Raw genomic sequence first — 22,646 nt, 5'->3', positions numbered from 1 at the left:
GACAAATATAAGAATTTCAAATTAAATCTTTTACTAATAGAGATCAATAATTATGACTTTGCATACTTTTCTCACATGAATCAATACGTAAAGGGTTTTAATTACAGTAGACAGCACGATGTAAAGTGGCTGCAAAATTTACAAGCAAAAATTGAAGAATAGTTTGTCGATTTGATACATTTATAGTTGCTTTTGAATCATGCAATATTCTTTTGAATTTATGTCAATTATACTGAGTTGATACAAAAAGTAGTGAATGTGCCTAACTCAGACAGGTGGAGTTTTGAAAGTGATAAGCTTTTGCTTCAAGGTCAAATTGATTCTCTGAAAAAACATACACTGGTTTGTCTCTGTGGCAGCAAACATTAAAGGAAAATGTTTTAGGTACTCAGTTCGGTTATTGGAGAACTTTGCCAGAACGACTCGGATATGTGAATCTCCACTTTCAACTGTGATGCCCGGGAGTATCATTAACCACTACTAAGTAGCTAAGTGCTGTCACCACTCCCCTGGGCTGGGACGTGTCACCTGGTGCTGAGCTCATGAATGTGTGTTAAGTAGCCCCTTCACATGTCCCCACCCGTGACTGCCCTGCAGTGCGGTTGCCCGCCCCTCACGTTCCTTTCACCCAAAGGGAACTTTGTCTCACTGTGTGACCTACACTGTATTTGCATCCAGCCCCCAGCCTCCTTCCTTGCCGGCTGCCACCAAGCTGCGCCAAGCCTCCCTTGCCCCCCCAGGCCTCCTACGGCCCCTACCAAAGGCAGGAGGACTTCTGTCCCAGCTTGTCCTCAGCTCAAAGTTTTCTCTGGTCACCCACCCCCAGGACGTCCCCCAGCACGAGGCCCTGGGCTGGGAAATGTGTTCTGCACGCCTATTGTCTCTCTAGCCCCCACCTCGGAAGCTCCTGGAGAACAAAGACCCCAGCTCTCATCTCTGCTTAATGATTGTCCACAGCTCACAGATGGGACTGAAATGTCGATGGTGGGATTTCAGCCACCAGAACTGGCTAACTGAAGCCAAGGATCTTTCTGGCGCCCCCAGAGCACACTGCAAAGGAAGGTTTCAGCTCCACGTGGAGAATCCTGGCAGGCGTACATAGGGAAGGGAAGAAAAAGTTGTGCCAAACACTGGGTCATCTGTCACTTTCCACTTTGCTCATTTAATCCTCAAAACAACCCCTAAATGTAGGGTCTCTGACCCCCCCCTCACAGAGAAAGGAGCAGAAGTTCCAGGGATTTGGGCAGTTAAATGAGGTCCTCTCTGTGGGAGATCAGCCCTGGTGGCGGACACACCAAGTCCCAGAGCTTGTTCTTATTTGCTCAGGACCAGCAGGAGTTGGGACCCCTGTCTTCCCTGACTCCCCATCAGCCTTGTGAATCCCACCTCACCCTTCACCCACATGAGACGCTGCAGTCTGTCGCCACCATGGGTGGGACGTGATCCTTCACGACTGGACACGTTTGCTGGTGTTGGAGGTGGTCAGACCCCAGAGTCACCTCTAAGGAGACGCCTTCCCTCTCAGAGCGGCTTTAGGGCGCGGGAAGCAGGGGGAGGGATCAAATGACTCAAGGTCTCATGTGGTTTTGAGGATGTCTGTGTTTCTGGCAAGAATTTCCTGAAATCCGTGTCTCGGGGACGCGAGGGACTGGTCGCCCGGGAAGGGCCTAAGGAAAGGGCAGCCCTACCTGGGGGGCAGGGCAGTCCCACATCCTGCTGCGAAGCCTGGCCAGCGGAGCCCAGCCGAGAAGGCCAACAGCTGGGGCTCCTCTGCGGGGGCAGCGGGAGGAGAGGGGAGGGGAGGGTGGGATGGGGAGGGAAGTCCTGGGAGGGCGGGCGGTCCTAGCGGGGGGGAGGAGCCTCAGCTGCTGGGAGCTGGAGGGGCCCAAGAGGTGGGAGGGGAGGAGATGGGGGCCGACCCGAGAGACGCCGGAGAGGGTGCCGGGAATAGGCTGACAGCCTGGCCAGGAGTAGGCCTCGGCCGTGGCCTCGGGAGGGGAAGCGTAGGAGAGACCCCAAGGCGCAAGAAAGGAGGTGAGGGGGGGAGAATGGCAGGACAGCTGGACGGGAGGATGGGGCGGGCAAAGGGCACAGCTCCAAAGGGCAAGATTGGGCAACTTGTCTGTGGGCCCTCGCTTCACGGCGAGACCCTGGTCGCTTTTCACCGCGGGGGTCTCAGTTTCCACATCTGTGGCCTTCTGGTCCCAAGAAGACTGTACAGGCAGAGTTCCCGGGGAGGGTCCAGCCCTCAGGAGACCCCAGTCATGGATTGCGGGAGGCGGGATCAGAGGGCTGGGAGAGGGCTGGTGGCGAAAGCTCCAGAAAAAACAGCTAGGGAGGGAGGGTCTGCTCTGGAAAGAAAGCCCTGGTGGGGCCGAGGCCCCCATTTCTGGGGTGGGGGGCTCGGAGGGCCAAGGGCACCGGGCCATTGCAGCACAGGGAGGGTTAAGCATCCTCCCACTTCCCACCCGCTCTGGGCCCCTCCCTCGTGTTTACGTCCTCCCCAGAATATTCAGCCTCCAGCTGGCCTCCATTCTGGGCCTGTCCCTCCCCACCTCCAGTAGGGGGGCGGGGGCCGCAGGCTGAGGGTCAGGGCCCGGGACCCCACAGAGCCAGCAGTCTGGGGACTGGGGTCAGAGAAGATGGGCCAGAAAAGCAGGGGAGGGCTGGAGGGGGCAACAGTGCTGCCCCCAAGGCTGGCCTGAGGACCACAGCCAACTCAGGACAGGGCCAAAGCCGCCCTGAGCTGGACCTGGGAACAGTGGGGGCAGGGGAGGGGAGGGGAAGGGCCAGGGGAATATCAGGGGAATCTCTGCAAAGCGCCACTCCCTGTCCCTGCACCTCTGCCCAGAGCTCTACCAGATGTGGTCCCCAAGCCACAGGGCCCGGGAGTTGGTGGCTCCGCGGGCTGGCACATGAGCTGAGGATCCACACATACCCTTCGCAGGGTCAGGGTGACTAAGGTGAAGCCATGTGGCAGCTGTTGCTCCCGCTGGCCCTGTGGCCGGGCGTGATGGGCTTGGGCAAGGATGAGCTCACGGCGGCCCAGCACCTGGGCCTGCAGGTGGCCCTGGAGGAGTTCCACAAGCATCCGCCCGTGCAGTGGGCCTTCCGGGAGACCGGTGTGGACAGTGCCATGGACACGGTGAGCGGCACCCCAGGGAGGGGAGGGGGATGGTCGGCATGTTCCCAGGGAGGAGGTACAAAGGCGCTTGGGCCCCGGAGGCGCCCAGCTCTCCAGAGAAGGGCCAGCCAGCCCAGCCATCTCCAGGGACGTGCTGTCTCACGGTGGGGGGGAGGGAGGAGGGACAGGTCACGTCCAGGAAGGGCGCTGCCTGCTCAGCTGACTGCTGGCCTTCCTCTGTCTGTGGGTAGCCCTTCCCGGCCGGGACCTTTGTGAGGCTGGAGTTTAAGCTCCAGCAGACGAACTGCCGGAAGAAGGACTGGAAGAAAGCGGAGTGCAAGGTCAAGCCCAGCGGGGTGAGTGAAGGCACGTGCATGCGACGGGGCATGCGCTCAGCGCGGGGGTGTGCGACTGGGGTTCAGGAGGAGATCCAGCGAGAAGCCTCAGGTTGGGGACCCCAGGGCGGAGCAGCCTCCCTGGCAGCTGACTTGCCTGTCTCGGCTGGTGGTTGTGATGGTTGCAGGTGGGCTGGGGGCCTGGACAGGCAGGAGGAGGGACGGCTGGGCTACCCCCGAGGACACATGCTCTTCAGAGTGGGTCCACCTTCCATGCCATCCAAGTTCCTCTCTCAGGCTTCGCGTCACCGGTGGAAGAAGGCCATGGTATGGGCTTCGGGTGGTCCCCACCCTAGGCCTGGTGAATGCCCCATTTCCTGTGTGTTTTCAAGTGGAGATGGCCCAGCCCGGGCTGGTTCCTAACAGGGCTCGATTGTCATCAGCCACCTTGGGGGCAAAGTCACTGCCATGGGGGCGATCCTGGGGCCGGAACGCAACCATCTGGTGTCCAGTCTCAGCTCTGCCAACCACCAGCCCTGTTACTTCCCAGGTTCTCTGAAGGCCTCAGTTTCCTCCATCTGTTAAGGGAGGGACTGGATTATACGAGTGGTTTTCTAGACTTTTATACCAGGACCATTGTGTTCAAATCTTACAAGAAAATACAAATAAATATAACAGATGACAGCAGAGCAGCTCAGGTGGAAGTCAGGTGGGGAGAACCCACCTGGACGAGGACTCCCACCTACACACACGCGCGCGTGCGCACACACACTCACTCAGGGTTCATAGAAAACTGCAGGATGGTTTGACTTCCGAAATTTCGTGGTCTGAGGGTGGGCTGAGCCTGGAACCACCTGGCCTGCCAGGGGAACCCCCATTGTATGCTGCCCCCCAGCTCCCACTCTCACCCTCGGGGCCGCAGGCCTCCCCTCACTCACCCGTTTCCTCTCTGGGCTCTATGCGCCCCTCCCCAGAGAAAGCGGAAATGCCTGGCCTGCATCAAGCTGGACCTTGAAGATAAAGTCCTGGGCCGGATGGTCCACTGCCCCATAGAGACACAGGTTCAACAGGTAAGAGTGCGCGGAGGAGGGAGCAGAGGTTGGGGAGGGAGCTGGTGGACAGAAACTGGGCCTGTGGGAGAGGTCGGAGGCGGAAGCCTGCATGGAGGGGCGAGGAGGGCTCTGGGCCTGGGGGATGGGGGCGTGGAGGGGGCACGGCCTGAGCGGTGCGGCTGCCGCAGGAGCTGCAGGAGCGCCAGGAGGCCCAGTGCAGCAGGGTGGAGCGCGCCGGCGAGGACCCTCACGGCCACTACTTCCCCGGGCAGTTCGCGTTCTTCAAAGCCTTGCCCCCCAGCTGAGGCCTGACTGGTAGGTGGCCCGCCAGGAAGGAGGGAGGAAGGACTAGGCGGAGGCCAGCCAGGTGGGGCAGGGATGGAGAGGAGGCTGGAGCTGCGGCGGCTGCGCTGCGGGAGGCAGGAGGAGAGGGGCCGGGAGCCTGAAGACAGCTGGGGCGGGGCCCAAACAGCCCCCGTCATACCCAGTCTTAGTTTCTCTTCCCTTCCCTCTAGAATTTCACCCGGCTTCCTGGAAGCAGCGTGAGGGAGGTTAACAAGTGAAAGCCCGCCCTCCCTTCTCTGCGCCCAGGGAGGACTGTCCCATTGTCCCTAATAAAAGTGCTCTAGAGCTGCGTTCTCTCCTCCCCTCGCATTCCTTCCCTCCCTCCTGAGAGCAGCGGGAGGAAAGGGCCCCAGTGCTCCAGCCTCACGGGGAGGAAGCAAAGCCCCGAGAGGGTGAGGGCGAGGGCGAGCACGATGCCTCCCATCAGAAGGACACCCAGTAAGCTGTGTGCTCCTCCTTCCCCAGGACAGGCCAGAGGCAGCAGGGACCCAGGCTCGTTTTCAGGGGCCCACACGCAATGACAGGCAGAGATGCAAATTAAAACACGAGTATTTAATGGGGATTGGCACGGGTGGGCATGGCAGTGGAAGCTTCAGGGAGACCCCAGGGGGGCACAGCACAGGGTCACTTGGACAGGCCAACCTGGAAGATGCGGCTTCCACGCTCCGAGCTCCGCCGCATCCTCTCCCAGGACGGGCCGGGCAGGAGGCTCGCCATCCTTGCCGCTCACCTTTAGCTTTAGGACCAAGCAACTTTATTCCCCTAAGCCTCAGGCTCAGGCAGCCGGGAGTGGCAGCAGGTACGGACACGAGGAGGCCGGGCCTCCTCCCAGGAGCAAGCGTAGGTGCAGAACAGCCTCACACGGTGCCAGCTGCCTGAGGAGGGTCCAAGGGAGCTGTGTCCCTGATGGATGGAGGTGTGAGAGGGAGGGGGGCTGCTCTTAGGCAAGGGGGCCCATAACACGCCCATGTGCAGGGCCAGTGGCCAGCATGATGAAACCATGAAGAAAAGCAGGGAGGCCACAGCGTGCCAACCCCAAGGGCCACGGCCACAGGGTGCATTCAAAAGACAAAGGAAGTGGCGCGGGCGGGGCTGAGCGCCTGCTCGGCCTGGGCCAGGCTGTCCCTGGCCTGGCGGTCCAGGTCGTGGCACTCTTGCAGCGTGTCCTGGAACTGGCGGCAGGCCTCCTCCAGGATGGAGCTGCTGCGCGTGGGCCAGGACTCCCAGTAGCCGGGCTCCACCCAGGGCTGGGCCTCCACGGCTCGCGGGCCGGAGCTGGAGCTGGGGCGCAAGGAACTGTCCAGGTCCCGGCACAGCTGGTAGAAGTCACTGCCGCGCCCGCTCACGCGCTCGCCGTCGATGACCTTCAGGCCGGGCAGCAGCTCTCGGACCGAGGCCCAGTAGGAGGGGCTGGTGCACAGCGGGTTGCTGAGCCGGGCCGAGGGGTCGCGGAGCCGCAGGCGCTCGAGGCCCGGCAGCGCCGCCAGACACTGCAGCTGCCCGGGGCCGGCCAGTAGGTTGCCTGCAGCGTTGAGACTCTGCAGGTTCTCGCAGGCGGCCAGCGGCTCCAGCCCCGTCAGCCGGTTGTTGGCCACGTTGAGCACGGCCAGCTGGCGCAGGGAGGCCAGCGGGCCCAGCTGGGTGAGCGCGTTGCCCGAAAGGTCCAGCCACTCGAGGCCCAAGCACTCCCCCAGGCAGCCCAGGTCCACCAGCCCCAGGCCCTGCAGCTTCAGCAGCAGGATGGACTCCAGGGCGAACTCACCCGAGCGCGCCTTGAGCAGCTGAGGGGTGACGCGCACCCCGTTGGCCTCTCCCGACTTCTCACCCCGAGGCTCCATGAGACGAAGTGGGTCCAGGTGGCTGGGGCCCCGGCAGCTCCGTCACAGTGACACAGGTGCCACTGGCGGTCAGCGGGCTGCTCACCCCAAAGGACGCCCCGTCCACTCGGCCTGGGCTGGACGCCTGTCTCCGACACCCCCGCTCAAGGGCCAGCAGGTCCCTGAGGAGAAACAGTCAAAGAGTAAGCGGGCCTCTGAGAACCTCAGTGACCGCCCAGCCTCCACCGCCAGGGCCAGAGACCTAGACGGCCCGGCGGGACCTGAGGACAAGAGTCCAGGGCACAGGAGGGTCAAGAGCCCCTCCGAGGGAGGTGGGCCAGGCACAGGCCCTTGCCTAAGGGGGTCCTGACTCGGCCCTGGCGGTCATGGCCATGCTGGATGGGATTCAGGCCCGCCTTTACCAATTCTTCCCGTCTCCCAAATCTGCTCCGGCGACACAATCTCATTACTTTCCTTTCTCGTAACTGCTCACGATTACCTGTATTAACTCTGAGGTGTTTCCTTTTAACCATTTACACTTATTTTTGAAGAGATAACAGGTCACCATCATCGCCAATCTCGTTTCCTTCCTGGGAGACCCATGCATTGGCAAACACAAATGAGAGCACCTGGGGCTTCTTGACAATTTTTTAAAAAATCAGCAATGAATTCAAAGTGGTTTCCACGTTCCACGGGCCAACTTGTGACCTCTGGTGGCAGCTGTGGGGCCTGAGGGCTCAGCCTTCAGTCCTTGATGAGGAAACTGAGGTCGAGGGAGGGGAGGGACAGCGGAGGCACAGGGAGTAAGTGGCAGCACTGCCAGGCCCCTCACCTTTGCTCCCCGAACCTGCCTGTCAATACCAGCTCTTCACTGTGGCACCAACAGAACAGTGCCCATCGCTGCCAGCCAGATAGCATGGTTCCAGCTGCAAACACGGGCAAAGGGGGGTTGGGGAGGGGAGGCCGGGCAGTCAAGGAAGCCGTCCTGGAGGGAGGGGCAGGGTGGCACCTATGTTGGATCCAGAAAAGGGGAGGGAGGGTACTTTCTAGTCGCCAGTGGCCGTGGGGTGGCAGAAACCCAGGTGTCAGTGCAAGACAAGAGCGCGAGGCAGGAGGCCAGGGGGAGGGACGCCGGCGATGCGAGCAAGCGCAGAAGGCTCAGGGTCTAGGAGAGGAAAACAAGCAGACCTCGGCTCCAAGTGGCAGCTCCCCAACCCCACAGACTCTGGCCGGGCGCAGGCCGGGCTGGCTGAGGCCTGCAGAGAAACAAGGAGCCATTCACTCCTGCTGTTTGCAAAACCTGGGGCTCCAGAGCCCCCGCCAGGCCCCGAGGCTGCGTTTCCATAGCACGCCGCTCCTCAGAACCCCTCCAAGGAAATCAGACCCAGAGCTCCTCCCGCACGCCCCAGGACGCTGGTGAGGCTGCTAACACGTCTGACCCCCACCGTCTCTGAGAAGGAGCCCTACGTCTTTCCCCAGCCCCCTCCAGTCTTCAGCAGCCCAGCTCCTCCTTCACTTCTACCAATGTTTCTGTCCAAAAGGCATGGAGGTACCCGCTAAGAAACCTGGTCACTCTGGGGAAGCACCTGCTGGGTTTGTAAGCAGCGAGCGATGCAGTCACCTCCACGTTGGTTAAACCTGCTCTGGCCCACAGGGCACCGGGCACCAGAGATGGGCCATAAAAGCACTAGCCAGATAGCCAGAGACGAGGAACCCGCCTGAGGGCGAGGAGGGAGGAGAACGTGTGCCCGGAACCTGGCCATGTGACTGGAGGCCGGGCTCCCGTCTTGCACTTGGGGTGTCCTGTGGCATCGGCCTCAGGAGGCAGCGGCGAGTCCAGGATGACGGGGTCCAGGCACCGTCTGTGAGAGCGAGGCGCAACGGGCCAGCCTCGGGGGGACACCACCTCTTCCAGTATCTGCGGGCCTCTCTCCAGGGGCGCGCACATCCTCCCAGCCACTACGTTGGGGGTGAAAGCGGTCAGGGAGCCCTGGGGTACAGCCAGGGGCTGAAGTCGGGCCAACACCCACATGCTCGAGGCTGAACGGAGGGGACCGCTGAGCAGCCGGGGGTGGGGAGGACAACACGCCAGGCCTCCAGGCAAGAGCCACCAGCCCCGTGTCCAAATGCCCCGCCGCCGCCGGGGCGACGGGCTGTGGGGGAAGCGGTACCCTGAGGAACCCCGCCAGCGATGGGGATGGAGGTGGTGCGCAAAGGGAGAGAAAGAACAAGGGGGCGGGCAGAGAACGGTGTGCGCGTGCCCACGTTCTGCGGAAGAGGACAGGGGTGCGGAAAGATGGCACTGGGACTGGACATCAGGCCTCCTGTGCCCCCAAGGTCCCATCTGGCAGGAGACACGTGCCCCGCCAGCACTTGGCTCTGTGCCCTCGGCCCTGGGTCCCACGCCCTTGTCTGCAGTTAGATGAACAGCACCGCAGTCAAACCCTGATTCTCCAGCGTGTCCATGACCTCTGCTCCGCTCCTGTGCCCCACTTTACCTCAAATCTGCACACTTCAACCAGGCCGGGGCCCACACGCCTGTGCAAACCCAGCCAACGCAGAGGCCAGCAGCGGACAGCAGGCTCCGCGCAATGCGAGAACGGCTCGTCCACATGCAACGGCGTCAACGTTCCTCCAGAAAACCAGAATCACCCTGGTCCTCTTATGGAAATGAGCGAACAGAGGCACTGGCCCAACGTGTGTCTGTGAAAAGGACTCGGTCACACAGACAAGGCTATGACTGAAACAGGTAACTCCGGATCTCCGGGGGGAAGCCCATCTTCCCTTGTTCAGAGCCAGCAGTTCTGAGTCTCAGTTTACCTATGTAGGGAATGGGCCAGAAGAGGATGCCGTGAGTCGCCAGGGCAGGGCAGAGCCAAGTCTAGGGAAGAAATGGTTCAGCTCGGAGCAGCCTCAGGTGGACAGTCACCGGGCCGCTTCGGTGAACTGGGGCCCCTTCCTCCGCCCCATTCCCTCCCGACCACAACCTGGCACAGGGTTCTCGGACCGGCACTGCTGCCACCTGGGGCCGGGGTAAGTCTCTGCCGCGGAGGCTCCTCTGTGCGTCCCTGTCTTCCACCCGCGAGAGGACAGTGGCAATCCCCCCACAAGCTGTGACAACCAAAACATCTCTAGGCGTTGCCCAATGGCCCCTGGGGGACAAAACTGCCCCCGGTTGAGAACCACCTCTCCAGAGCCCAAGCCCCCAAGCTCGGGACCGTCAAGCTTCTCATCTCCTCCCTTTCACTGCCCTCGTCTTCCTCACACCCCCCAACCCTGGTGCCTCGCCGGTTCAGGCCTCCCCTCTCCGAGAACAAGGAGAGCCGCTGAGGGGAGGCCAGAGAGCAAGGGGACAGTGCCTCTCCCAGGAGGAGCTCGAGGGGTGGCAGCACTGACCAATACAAGACCCCCTGGACTGCTTTAGTTAGGGCGCATGACATCCCTGCCCCCACCTGACCTACTACACCCGAACCTGCGAGGGAGGGACAGGACGCCTCAGCTTTAAGATGCTCTCAGGTGATTCTCGTTGAAGTCTGAGACCCACGTGCAATTTAAGGAAGGGAGGCAGGGAGACAGGGAGAGGTCCAGGGCCAGGCCCTGATCTCACCACCCAAATGCACTGGATGCAGAGTCCAGACGTTAAGGGAGCGCAGCCCTAGTCCCAGCCTCTCCCCCAGGCGCGCTGGCCTCTCCTCACAGGGAGCCTGTGCAGACATGCCCTGCAGCAGCTGGGGAAGAAGACACGACCTGAGCGGTGTGGAGGTGAGACTTCACTTCCTATCGTGGTGCACTGACCACTGAACACGATCTGTATAAAACCTTATTCAAGAAAATGCCATGTTACACTGTTAAACTGAAAATACAGCATACTAACTAGCACAGAGGATGTGACCTCAAGGTAAAAAAGGAAATACGTCAAAGTTTTCATAGAGGCTGAGTGAAAGGATTACGGTGAATTTTTCCTGCTTCCTCACATTCTCAGTAACTTCCGAACGTCCTACAGTGAATTAGTCACAGTGACACAGGGGAAGCGAAGGGACAGGCTCCCGGGCTCAACCGCACAGCCAGGGCCAAAGTGCAAGTTAGGCCTTGGTGCCTCTGCACGCCCCCTTCCCTCTCAAAGTCCCTCTGCCAGCGGCCCAGCGGAGCTGGACTTGTGTCTTCTGGGTGTGACGAGCCCCGCCCCAAACACTCCGGCCTCACCCTTCTTTTCCCATTGATCCCACCAGAGCCTGGGCCCCATGCCCTCAGGTCCTGCACTCGACCCTAAAGGAACTCAGGCCGGTCAGTCACTGGGATACATGCCCTTTCTTGCTTCCTCAGACTGCTTTCACTGTAGAAAGAAGAAACCCCAAGCCTTCCAGTAGTCTGGAAACAAACTACAGGCGACAACGGCCACGTGATGACTGGGCGTCCCAGCTCTCCTCGATCACACGCTCGCGGGAGCTGGGCGGTGCCCTCCACCAGGGCTCTTGGGAACCCCAGGATCCACGGGCAAGCACAGACCCTAAGAAGACTGGTGTGCGTGTGGGCACCGCCCTCCATCATATTAGGGTTTCTTTCCTTTCCAGGAAGTGTGTCCACGGCTTCCCCAGGCCCTAGGTGGCTGAGGATATCCCGCACAGCGCCTGGCTGCTGAGAACACAGACCTCGAGGGCCTGCCGCCCCGACACACACGGACAAGCCGCGTGTAGGGCCCCTCGCCCAGCGACACTTTCAAGGAGCACCGCGGTCCATACGCTGCGTGGTACAACTCAGAGTCACCGATGACCAGAGCCCGCCCTCCCGCCCCCGTACTGCCGGCAGTGACTCCAGCAGTGGGCAGATGGAAGATGACATCTCCGCGAAAACGAAAATGACGATCTGTCAAGAACTGAGAAACTGTCCTCATTCCTTCCAAACAAGTTTTGGAGCCTGGCTGTCCCCGTCTAATGTCCTAGGACGCGACACTGTGCCCCCTCCCGTCATCTACGCAGACTTCCCACAGGCAGCTTCTCAGGGCATCGGACCCTGCGGTCAGACTCACCGGCCTGCGCGCCTCGGCCAGGTCCCTGCTGGGGAAGATAAAGGGCGTGGGTGTAGCTTGGGAGATGCTCCAGGTTGGTCTTCAAGAAGAGAAGACGCTCAGCCATCTCCCCTGGGAGAGGGGAGTCATGCTCCACGATGGCGGGGCCGCCCAGGGACGCAAAGACACTTGAAGAGAAGGCGCCCGTTAGGGCGCAGGATAGATGGTGGCCAGTCTCGCCAGGTCTGGCCGGACGTCCCGCCGCTTCTGCCAGTAAGCAGGGGGTCCTCCTGGGCACCCACTGTCTCGTTCTCACGCAGGTACTTCTTGCGGATGATGCTGACCAGGTGGCTCTCCGTGGAGAGGGAAGCGCCGCCCCTCTCTGAGACCAGCAGCCCCCCACTCTCCACCTGCTCCAGGAGGCTCCTCTCCCTCTGGCCCAGCAGCAAGGACCCAGAGGTCCCGCTTCTCTGCTCGGGCGCTTCCCGGCCCTTCCCTTCGGCCCCAGGGCTCCTGGCTCCTGCGCGGCTCAGGGGCGTCCACACGCACAGCAGTGGGGCCCTGCAGGGAAGGGGAGGGCGGCAGGAGTACTCAGACACCACGAGCTCCTTCACCTCGTACACGAGAACTTGCTTCCAATGGTTGATGTCGGCCCCCTCGGGGAGGGCAGCCTCTATCCTGCCCTTGAAGCGGGGTCCAGCAGGGTCGCCAGCACGAACTCCTCACGGTGGAAGAGCTCAGGGAGCTGGTGGTCTGTGGAGAGCTGCAGGGCCAGGCCCTCGGCCAGCCGCACGGCCGCGCCCATCTCCCCGGTGCTCCGCTCCTCAAAGCGCCCCCGAACCTGCGCCAGGAAGATGTGCAGGTAGCACAGCTGGGGCAGCACCAGGCTGAAGGCGGCCTGCGCGGCGCTCGCCTCCCGGACCTCCATCCAGAAGGGCTGCGGGAGCTTGACCAGACTGTCCGTCAGGCTCCGCAACACGGCCGACAGCGCCGCCCCTGCCTTCCCCAGCTGCCGCTTCTCCAGCCACTCCAGCAAGTGGTAGGCGGACACCCAGGGATGCGAGAGCCCCAAGAAGGGCTGGTGGGCTGGGAGGCCGCACTGCCGCTGCAGCTGGGAGGAGCTGCCGGGCTTCCGCAGAGCCTTGGAGGTGGCTGCAGATGGCCCTAGCCATGCCCAGCACGATCTGGACACTATGCTGGTGACACAGAAGTTTCCCACCAGGGAGTCGAGGCAGTGGGTGAAGCGAGGGGCGTGGGTGTAGCCCCCCGTCCTCACAGCCTGCTCCAGACTCGGGCAGCCGCCCGACACCAGGAAGCCCAGGCACAGAGCTGTGGCCAAGCCACAGAGGCTGAGCGGCCCCTGCAGCTCCCGCGGCCCGTCTCCGCAGCCCTGTCCAGGGGCAGGTGTCGGACCCAGGCGTGGCCTGCCTCCTCGGGCTGCCTGACGCCACCTGCCGGCCACCCGGCTGCGTCACCCCACAGTGGGCGGTGATAGCCGCGTAGTCCACATCCGCGACCCGGGCTGCCACGGAAACAGTGAGGTGGACGCGGCTGCCCTCAGTCCACTGCATCCCGACGCACCTGCTCGCCCATCGCCCCGTGCAGCAGGGGCAGGGCTTCACGGGAGAAGGAGGTTGGAGACGGAAGGCGGTAGCGACGGTCCACCTGGGCCCTAAACCTCCTGAAGAGCGGGGCCAAGACAAAGGAGAGGGGCAGCGCCGGGCTGCAGGGCAACTCGGCAGCACTCTGGCTCCAGGCCCGTGCTCGGAGCTGGCTGGGGGCACATACGCCACCTCAGTCCTCCCCAGCTGCCGTGGGTGGGAGTAGGCGGGGGAGGCCGAGCCTGTACCAGCTGCTCGGGCCCGCCTGTCCGTCACCATCTTCCAGAGGTGAGGCACCTGGCGGCAGCATGGTGAATGCAGCTCCTCGGGGCACGGCTGGTGGCCCCCGTGGGCAGGTCCTTCTGCTTCTTTTCGGGCACCCCTCCCCGCTCCCCCCCAGGGCCGGCTGCAGCTGGCTTCCTCCCCACCTCCCGCCCGCGCTTAGTTGCCAGGTGGCAGACCAGAGCTGAAGGCTGGGACCGCCCCTTAACTCTGCCCTGTCTGATGCTCGGCGGCACAGAGTGCACGTGACACGGCAGACATTCCTGCAGTTGATGGTAAAGAAGCGTCTCACATCAGGCACGGTCTCTGACCCAGGGTGTCCAGGGGGCCCAGGGAGTGCCCGGGAGCCCAGCCCTTGGTCTTGGCCTGCGCAGTCCTCCCCAGGAAGCAAGCGCCTCTTCTTCCGTGTCTTGAGGTGACGCGCCTCTCCGGCCAGATCGGCTATGAGGATGTCGGCTGGCCTCGCCACTTCATCCTCGCCAGGCTGGCCTGCCTCCAGCCTGTCTGGGCTGGCTGCCTGGAGCAGCAGCAAGTCAGAGGCGACCGGACTGCAGCTGAGCTCTGGGTCCCTCGACTTCCTTCCCGCCAGCTCCCCCTCCTCTCGCCTTCCACTTGGACACGTTCTTCTCAGGCTGCACCGGGGGCTCCTGCCCCAGCACGGACTGGAGGCCACAGTGTCCGGAGTCTCCCTCTGGCTTATCCTGCCCAGCACTGGGGTGGCAATTTGCACAGGGGGCAGCCAGGCCAAGACCAGGCCTCTCCAGGGCTGGCTGCTCTCTTCTCACTGCGGACACGCAGCCCCAGGAGGCCTTCCTCCTGCTCCTCCAGGAAAGCCTGGTCAGGTGCTGGGACCTGCAGGCTGCTGCCGAGGCGCGGGCTGGTCTCTTCCCCTGCAGGGATAGGTCCCTCCCACTCCTCCTTTGGGAGCCGGGGCTTCTGATTCTCCCGGGGCCACTGCAGCCTCCTCCCCTTCGCGTACAAACTCAAGTCTGACCTCAGCTTCTGGCAGGTGCTCCCTGGCGTCCCGGCCAAGTTCAGAAGGGGTGTTGAGAGCTCCAGTGTTGAACTTGGAGCCAGGAGAAGCCAGCGTGGCAGGTGGGGTCTTGGCTCTGATCACGGAGGAGTCAGCACACACAGGGGGCTCTTGCCCCGTGGATCCTGAGAGTGTGTGTTTCTTGTGGGGCTTTTTGACTTTTCCGACTTCTGACGCGCCTGGGAGCTTGGGGCAATGAGAAGACAGGCCCAGGCTGTCCTCTGGCAAGGTGACAGAAGACAAGACAAGATCTAAGGCAAGATGAAGAGAATGGCTCTCAGCCAGCTGCCTACTCACTTCGGGGCCCACTGACGGGACAGTGAGGCCGGAGGGGAGAGAAGAGAGCAGAGGATGTAAGGCGTAGTAACCATATGAAATCAATCCCAGGACAAAACTCTCCAGACGCCACCTCCTGGGTGAAGCCTGACATTCACTCCTCCAGACCCAACGGAGCAGCCCTCGACCGGAGCCCCCAGTCCTCTGCACAGGAGTGGTTTCTGTGTCCATCTTCTTTGCCACGTTAACTCACATCTCTTTTTTCCTTCAATGTTTATCCAGAGGCTGGTAGGCACTGGCAGTCTTCCTGTGCGATGGATACAGTAGAAGGTAGGCCAGGCCCCTGTGTGCACGTGGCCCCCAGGCTGGCGGGGGGCAGATGAGAATAAAATGTCCCCCCACACACGGCAGGGAAGACAAGAGCCGAGGTGCAGGGCGTGCAGGGGCGCTGCAGTGGCGCTGCAGGGCTGGGGGACCGTGGCGGGAGGGACCTCACCAAGACGTCAGGCAGGCTTCCCGGGAAGAGCTGCGGATGCTGGCGCTGTCAGCACAGGCCACGGGGGTGCGGAGGCCAGTCTGCGTCCTGGGCACCCGGGCCGTGCCTGGCACCCGCAGGGCCTCACAAACAGGCAACGTCACTCGGTAGCGGGGAGCGACGCGGCCCGAGGCTTCCCGAGCCTCTGTCAGAGCACGTGGTACGGGGCAGCTCCTGATGCCAGTGACGCAGGCCCCCAGCGCCCCCTCCCCTCGAAGCCCACTCCTCTCTGGCTGCGGCCCCTGCTGCTCCCTGAAGTGCTCCCGCTGAGGCCCCAGGGACCCCCGGTGCCCCGCCTCAGCGCGCTTCTCCGAACTACAGCACCTGCCCATGCCCCCCACCTGGAATGCTGCTACCCGCAGCTACGGGACAGCACATCTCCTCAGCTTTCCTGTCACCTGCGACTCCTTTTCAGTCTCTGTTCTAGTCCCTCTTCCTCTGCCCACCCCTTAATGGTGTTTCCTGGGCTTCCTCGTCTCCAGGCCTCGTCTCTCCTCCCACACCCTCTCCCTGACCAGGGCCACCTTCACCGGCTGAGCACCGTCAGCCCCTCTCGGCTCACGACTCCCTCACAGGCTTCCCCTCACCTGCTCGGCCTACAGTCAACTCGAGCTCAGTACACAGGACTCCTGTTCACCCAGATGCTCAGACCGCACACCTCAGCACAGTCCTCGACTCCCTTCCCCACCCCGTTCATTCTCCTGCAGATGAGGTCAAATCCAGCGCTCTCAAAGAAAAGACACATGAAGAAGTCAGAGGAGAAACATGCGGAAAGAAGAAAAGCAAATGAGAGGGAAGGAAAAGCCCAGTGAGCTAGGCTGTGTCTCCTTGGGAAAGAGAAGATTCAGAGTAAGATGGCGCAGATCCTGCCCCAAACAGCTGAGAGTGAGCAGCGTGCATCTCTTCAGACCAGAGCGAGATGCAGCTTAAATGAGGAGGTTTAAACCAGAACATTCTGACACTGAGTGATGGTAAACATTCAGAAGGATCACCAGGGATGGCAGGACGGCCTTTACTGGGGACGAGCCCGCTGGGCAGCTCAAGCGAGACTCAGCTGTGAACCAGGGTGGACAACGCGACACCGAGGAGCCCCTTCCAGCCACAGGGGCCTCGGAAGAACCGAGAGGCAACCACCCAAGCCCATCACTCGACGACCCAGTCAGCCACCACCAAACCAGGGGTCTGAAGCTCACGGGAGGTGACGCGGTGGAGGGGCTGGATCAAGGGGTAAATGAAGTACAAGACACCGTCGTGGTCCAGGGGAAGGGCTCTAGATGTCAGAGCCAGAGGGGACTAACCTTCGCTCTTATCTTGACTGAAGAAACAGAAACCCAGAGCAGCAACGTGATGCTCGGTGGCAGAGCGGAGGACCAGAGCAGTCCATAGGCTTCACTGCTCCCGAGAACACAGAACACGGTACTGAAACCAGGCCTATGTCCCACCTGCTCTCACTGATGAGGGCAGAGAAAAAGAAAATACCTGTGAGTTAGGCTGCAGCCTGGGCTACACCCCAAAGCCTTCGCCTGAGGATGCACTAACTGAACCCAGGGCACCAACCCTGTTCTGTTCCCCGACCAGCCTTGTCCCACCAGCCCACCTGTACTCTGCAGATACCCTTGAGCCACTCGACCATTTAACAATACTTCGTCAAATATCTACCATGAGCCAGCACCGTGCCCTAAACATACAAACAGGATAGTCACTGCCCGGCTGGTATGTGGGGCTCAGGACGAGAAGACAACTTGGAAATGGCTATTGGCACCAGGGCAAGGCAAGCAGGGTAAGTGCTGTGGAGCCAGGCCACGGGCTGACCGAGAGGCAAATCGAGTCTGTGACACGGGAGTTTCGATTCTGCCTTGGCAGGGTCGCTTACCTCAGGCTACTGCTTGAGGAACCTCATCCCGACAGTCCCTGGGGCAGGTCTGGGGTCTTGGGCAATGACCGGCACCCCTTGCTCTTCACTGAAGCACATCAGGATGACAGTGGGGTGGATGCTGTGGAGAGCCAGCCTGGAGTCGACACGAATCTAAAATGTAAAATTTAAAAAGAAAATCACCCATAGACTCCAGGACTTTGATTATTAGTAAGAAGTTGTTTGTGACACTTCTCATAAGAGCTGATACACGCACCTGATACAGCAACAAGGTGGAGACTCCAGGGCTGCATCAGGTGGGACCACATGAGGCAGGCAGCAGGTGCAGCCCTGGGAAGCAGGTGGGGAGGAGGGCAGGAGCAGGTAACAGAGGTGGGACTGGAGGGGAAGGGACAGTCTGGAGAGCCATGCAGATAATACTTGGGCTGTGGTGTGGAGGAGGAGGGGATACAGAGGGACACCCCAGTCCCTGCTAAATACAGTTCAGTTACAGATATAGTGATTTTGAGGTTCTTCTGGAACAAATCTTCAGGAGTAGATGTGACAGATCCAGGGTCAGGGGACAGAAGTCTGCGCTAAAGATACAGATCCGTGTAAAAGTCTCCGTAGAAACTGAGGGGAAACACCGGTGGGAGAAGAGAGTGGAGGGTGGTTGCCCAGGCAACACTGACACTGTGGGCAGGGTAGAGGATAAGCAGACTCCAAAGATGCCTGACAGGCAGAGGACAGAGACACAGAAAAACCTAAGTAATGTTAGGGAAGCCAAGGGAAGACTTTCCAGAAAGGACAGACAGGATCCCTTCAGCAGATGAAGCAAGTGGAGCCCCGGGGCTATGCAATGAGAAGCAGAGGACGCAGGCACTTGCAACGTCAAAGGGTCACGCTTTGGGGTGGGAGGGAAAAGGCTTGGCTCTGTCTCAAAAGAGAGAAAAGGTACAGTGGGAAGAAAGGGAGGACTGATGGCAGGAGTTCCTGAGGGAGAGGGACTCAAGGCACAGGTGGGTGGGTTTATCCTTGCAGATGAGAAAGAAGTTTTTTTATTTTTCCTGACACAGGAAAGAAGGACGGCTATGGTGGCAGGCAGGTCCTTGAGTGTGGGCACGGGGAGGGCCCAAGGCAGTTATGCCCAAGAGCCTGTAGATTCCCGAGGGGTTAGCAACATGCTGGCTGAGCCTGAGACAGGAAGTGCCTCAGCACTTACACGTGTGCTGGCTCCATGGATCAGAGATTTCCTCCTCACTGCGCTCACCAGGCCTTTTCCCACACGCATGCCCAGAAGCACAGTGGTCACTTTTCTGTTTCTCCTGGGCCTGCCTCACCCCAGGGCCTCACGCAGAGCTCAGTCCACCCTGGGCATTCGATACCTATGCCAGACCTTTCTCTGAGTTTTCACTCTGCCCAGTCCTACCGGCCCCCTCTTCTCTCAGCCCCTGCACTGGGGGGGGGGGGGGGGAGGAGGAGGTGGTTCCTGTCTATCCACCAGACCCCAGGAGACTTCAAAGCACTTGGTGAGCCTACAAGTCCTCGGCTTCTCATTCCCCCACCCGCTCACCTATGAGGAGATGGAAGATGAAGAAAAGCATGGGACCAGAGGAATGTGTGGAAGAAAAAGAGTAGTGCAAACCACTACACATTTTGGGGTTTTGTCCCACATGCAAATTTGGCTGCTTTTAAACCCTAAGGGAGAGACTTTAAATAACCAAGCTTCATCAGATTTCACAATATGCAAAAGTGACATAAAATGAGATGTTTTAAACCAGCAGAACCCTTTGCTCTTCTCTGCGAGGCTGCTCTCCACAATGGATTGAGAGCATGAAGTCCAGAGCCGGTCTATGGGGGTTTAAATTCTGGCTGCTACCCACCAGCTGTGTTCGTCTGCTACGTGCCTCGGTTTCCGAGCCTATACGACAGGGATAAAAGCATCCACCTCGCTGGCTTGTGAAAGATTAACGGAGTTAATGTACGCATACAGCAGCAGTGTTTAAAGACACTTTTTGGCACAGAGTGAGTGATGGATACGAGCCGCTGTCCAGTTCTGGCCTCACCGGGTGTTTCAGGTGCGGGGCACTGGGAAAGGGAGGGAAGCTGGAAGGGGGACACCTGGGCCGCCCGACGGGCAGGGCAGGTCAGGGAAAGCCGCCTCGCCCCCAAGTCTACGTCTGTGACCACAACGCCCCCTCCCCAGCTTACCTAGGGCCAAAGGTCTGGCTGGCTAGTGGGGCTAGCGAAGCTGTGAAGCCGGCGCAGCTCCCACGGCGGCCGACCGCGCCCCCGCGGCGGGTAGTAAGCACAAGCCATCCGCCGCCCCGCTCGCTCCCACCCCCGCACCGCAGCGGGACCTACCTTGAGGCGCCAAAGGCCCTGCAGAGCTTGGTGGGCGGTCCAGGTTCCTGGGCGACCTCCGGTAGCGATTGTCAGCAGGTCCTCCGCACCCACTCCTCTCCAGCCGTTGGTACGTTCCTCCAGCAGGAAGCCTGCACCGAGTGCGCAGGCGCAGTTGCGCAGTGCGCAGGCGCAGTTTCCCAGTGCGCAGGCGCAGGCGCAGCGGCCGGAAGCAGTGGTGTTACACCGCCTCCTCCGCCGGAAGTCGCGCGCTTTTCTCACCTGACCGGGACTCGTTCGTAGAAGTTTAACAGCGCTGGGTTTTTTTTTGTTTTTTGTGGGGGATTGGGGGGGGCTTTGTTTCTTTGTTTGTGTTTAATAGTGCTTGTTTAGCTGTGTGGCCTGGGAGGAAGCACTCGCAGGCGCTCCGGGCCGACAGTGGCCTAGTCTTCCTCCTCCACTGGCGGATTCGTAAGGCCCCTTCCATCCCCGGCTCTGCGCCGCAGCAGTCTGACCGCCCGAGCGCAGCCCGCGGTTTGTGCGCACGTGCGGACGGAAGGGACCACGGTAATGCTAATGATCCGTGTGTTGGAGTCTCTTCCCGCCTTGAGAGCTCACCCAGCATTTCATGACACCCACCCGGGGTATCTCCTGGGGCAAATTCCCGGTGACACCGCGGAGGCCTCGCCGACAACCAGGGGTCGTCCGTGCGCGCCTCCACTGAGGTGCTCTGCCAACTCCCCAAACTGAATTATCCCGGGGCCAAAAAGGCCGCGTTTCCTGGGCTGAGCGGAGAATGCCTCTCCTCACCTGGTCCCACCTGGACACCAAAGTACCCAACTCTTGTTTCATAGGCTACCTTGAGCTTCTTTCCACCGCCAGAGTCAGACAAATCCAAGGGCCTAAGCTTGGGCACCACCGGGCCTTGGGTAGTCCTCCCTGCTCACTTTCCCAGGGCTGATCTCAGTTCTTTCCATCTCCTTCCAGCGCCCCCGCTCTGGGCCCATCAACTCCAGGCTGGTGCAGTCCTCCAGCTTGAGCTAAAACTAGGACCCCTGCAATAAAAGTATATATCTTTGCCCTTTATCAAAGTGATTTTTAATCTTATTTGATTCTCTCCATGCCTCAGAGATGGAGGTATTGGTTTCTCCATTATACAGATGAGGAAACGAGACTCAGTCACACGGAGAGTTAAAGTAAGAGATGGAGGGAGCCACAGATGATTTCACAGTTGTACTGTCGCATGAGGGTCTGTATAAAATGGGCTCAGCTGGTCCCTTTGCAGTGTTAACCCAGAGGCACTCTAGAACCAAGGATGACTTGATTGCAAAACTGGGAGATACAAATAATAAAATGAAAAAACTGTTGTGAAGTGTGGGTTCAAATTATTTGCCCACTTTTAAAAACTGGGTTTGTCTTATTGTTGAATTCTTTATATTCTTTATATACTTATATTTTGTTCAGCCCTTTATATATTCAGGATACAAGTCCTTTGACAAATATGTGTCTTGCAAATATTTTTTCTTAATTTGTGATTAGCTTTTCATTTGTTTAACGATGGTTTCAAAGAGCAGTAGAAAAGATGGGGCTGTTTTTTATCTCACCACCATCCCCTCCAAACACACCGTCTTCTTCCCTCTCTCTTCCTGGCACTAGATTCTCTAGGATTAGGGGGACTTGTAGCTAAAATACATAAAGAAATTCTATAAATCAATAGGAAAAATACCCCCCAAAAAAAGATAATAGAAAAGCAATCAATATGAACAGGCACATTAGAGAATTGGAAACCCAAATGGTCAACAAACATGAAAAGAAAGTCAGGCTCACCAGTGATTATTAGGGAAATGCAAGTTAAAACAAGATACCATTTCACACACATTATCTGATTGAAAAAATAAAAAAGGCTGAATAACAGATGAAGTCCAGGAGTTCATATAATGCTAGTAGGAGTGTAAACAATCTCTTTGGAGGGCCACTGGGCAATATCTTGTGATGTTGAAAGTAAACATCACCCAGAACTCCGCTCTTTACATGGAGACATACATCCTAAGGAAGTTCCAGCACATTTGCACAGACACATCTAGGGATGCTGATTGTTTATAACAGGAAGACCTGGAGTAATGCAAGTGTCATCAACAAGGGAGTAGAAACATAACATGTATATCACCCTGGGCTAGATCTATCTGTCATAACACAGCATCAGTCAGCTATGTCACCATAATCCTGCATAATAAACACCTGAAAACCCTGACTTGGAACAACAAGCATTTATTTTTTTGCTCATTTGACTCTGCTTCTGCTGAGGTTTGGCCAGACTTGGCTCCAGGTCATTTTGGGATTAGTCTGTTCCCCATGTTTCTTCGCTGGGTAGGCTGCCCAGGGCATGCATTTCTCATGGTGAAGGCAGAAGCGCAAGCCATCTGCTCTATGGGCGCCTGGAGCTGGAGACACCCTGGGAGCGTGTACATACAAGTCCCATCAGTCATTGGTTGAGGAGTGTGCTGATGGCAATAATTTCCTGACAGCACTTCCAGCCTTCGGCACAGGACATGAAGACTGCTGGCAGTGGGAAGTTGGCTGGTATGCGTGGAAGTAGAGCATGGGGAGATGCAGGGGACGTTGACTATGGTTACTAATATACGTGTCTAGTCTATTATCAGTTTTGATCTTTGCTAATATAATAGGTACTGATGGGGCTACATTGTTGTTTCAATTTGCTTTCCTTGATTATAAATGATGAGAAGCACCTTTTCATGCTCAAAAGTCATTTCTACCGCTTCTTTTGTGATCCATCTGCTTGACTCCTTTTCTATTTACCTACTCTGTCCTTTTTATCTTGTTGATGACCTCTGTGTCTGTCATGAGTTGTAAATCGTTTCCCGTTTGTCATTTATCTTTTTTTTTTAATTTTTTTCTTTTTGCCTTGCAGAAAATCTAAATTTTAATTTAAATTTATCAAACTTTATCTTCATCACTGCTGGATTTCTTGTTTCCCCCTCTTAGTTAGATCTTCCCCATTACAAGATAATTTCTTTTCTTTTTCTTT

At 58.9% G+C, this 22,646-nt stretch overlaps 3 protein-coding genes across 5 annotated transcripts; 1 reads left to right on the top strand and 2 right to left on the bottom strand.

Annotated features, from left to right (window-relative positions):
- The first annotated feature begins 1,903 nt into the window (after nt 1–1,903).
- On the top strand, nt 1,904–5,146 carry RARRES2 (retinoic acid receptor responder 2). Its single transcript, XM_060021085.1, has 6 exons — nt 1,904–2,034; nt 2,948–3,145; nt 3,376–3,480; nt 4,434–4,529; nt 4,700–4,826; nt 5,027–5,146. Exons 2-5 carry the CDS (start codon nt 2,972–2,974, stop codon nt 4,814–4,816), a joined length of 492 nt encoding a protein of 163 aa, XP_059877068.1. The 5' UTR covers nt 1,904–2,034; nt 2,948–2,971; the 3' UTR covers nt 4,817–4,826; nt 5,027–5,146.
- A 241-nt stretch (nt 5,147–5,387) lies between these two features.
- On the bottom strand, nt 5,388–19,753 carry LRRC61 (leucine rich repeat containing 61). 3 transcript variants are annotated; one of them, XM_069541040.1, is made up of 5 exons: nt 19,622–19,740; nt 17,535–17,608; nt 17,279–17,431; nt 16,704–16,856; nt 5,388–6,855 (listed from the first exon to the last, which is right to left on the bottom strand). In XM_069541040.1, exon 5 carries the CDS (start codon nt 6,692–6,694, stop codon nt 5,918–5,920), a length of 777 nt encoding a protein of 258 aa, XP_069397141.1. In that variant the 5' UTR covers nt 6,695–6,855; nt 16,704–16,856; nt 17,279–17,431; nt 17,535–17,608; nt 19,622–19,740; the 3' UTR covers nt 5,388–5,917. The 3 variants fall into 3 exon arrangements, with proteins under 3 accessions (XP_069397141.1, XP_059877066.1, XP_069397140.1); XM_060021083.1 differs by lacking the exon at nt 17,535–17,608 and having other exon boundaries at nt 19,622–19,753; XM_069541039.1 differs by lacking the exons at nt 16,704–16,856; nt 17,535–17,608 and having other exon boundaries at nt 19,622–19,753.
- On the bottom strand, nt 6,900–12,765 carry LOC132431286 (putative protein ZBED10P). Its single transcript, XM_060021082.1, is given in 3 exon segments — nt 6,900–10,401; nt 11,700–12,369; nt 12,372–12,765. Coding segments are annotated over 2 exon segments (780 nt in total). The 5' UTR covers nt 12,607–12,765; the 3' UTR covers nt 6,900–10,401; nt 11,700–11,824.
- Nucleotides 19,754–22,646: the final 2,893 nt, after the last annotated feature.

This window comes from Delphinus delphis, chromosome 9 (assembly GCF_949987515.2).
Source record: "Delphinus delphis chromosome 9, mDelDel1.2, whole genome shotgun sequence".
NCBI classification, from domain to species: Eukaryota; Metazoa; Chordata; class Mammalia; order Artiodactyla; family Delphinidae; genus Delphinus; species Delphinus delphis.
This window is presented reverse-complemented; position numbering and strand designations above follow the sequence as displayed.

Bases quoted from the DNA above. Each gene is read 5' to 3' on its own strand.
- RARRES2 (XM_060021085.1), top strand. From the start codon at position 2,972: ATGTGGCAGCTGTTGCTCCCGCTGGCCCTGTGGCCGGGCGTGATGGGC. The intron at 3,146-3,375 runs GTGAGCGGCACC...GTCTGTGGGTAG, and splicing joins TGGACAGTGCCATGGACACG to CCCTTCCCGGCCGGGACCTT. The intron at 4,530-4,699 runs GTAAGAGTGCGC...CGGCTGCCGCAG, and splicing joins TAGAGACACAGGTTCAACAG to GAGCTGCAGGAGCGCCAGGA.
- LRRC61 (XM_060021083.1), bottom strand. From the start codon at position 6,694: ATGGAGCCTCGGGGTGAGAAGTCGGGAGAGGCCAACGGGGTGCGCGTC.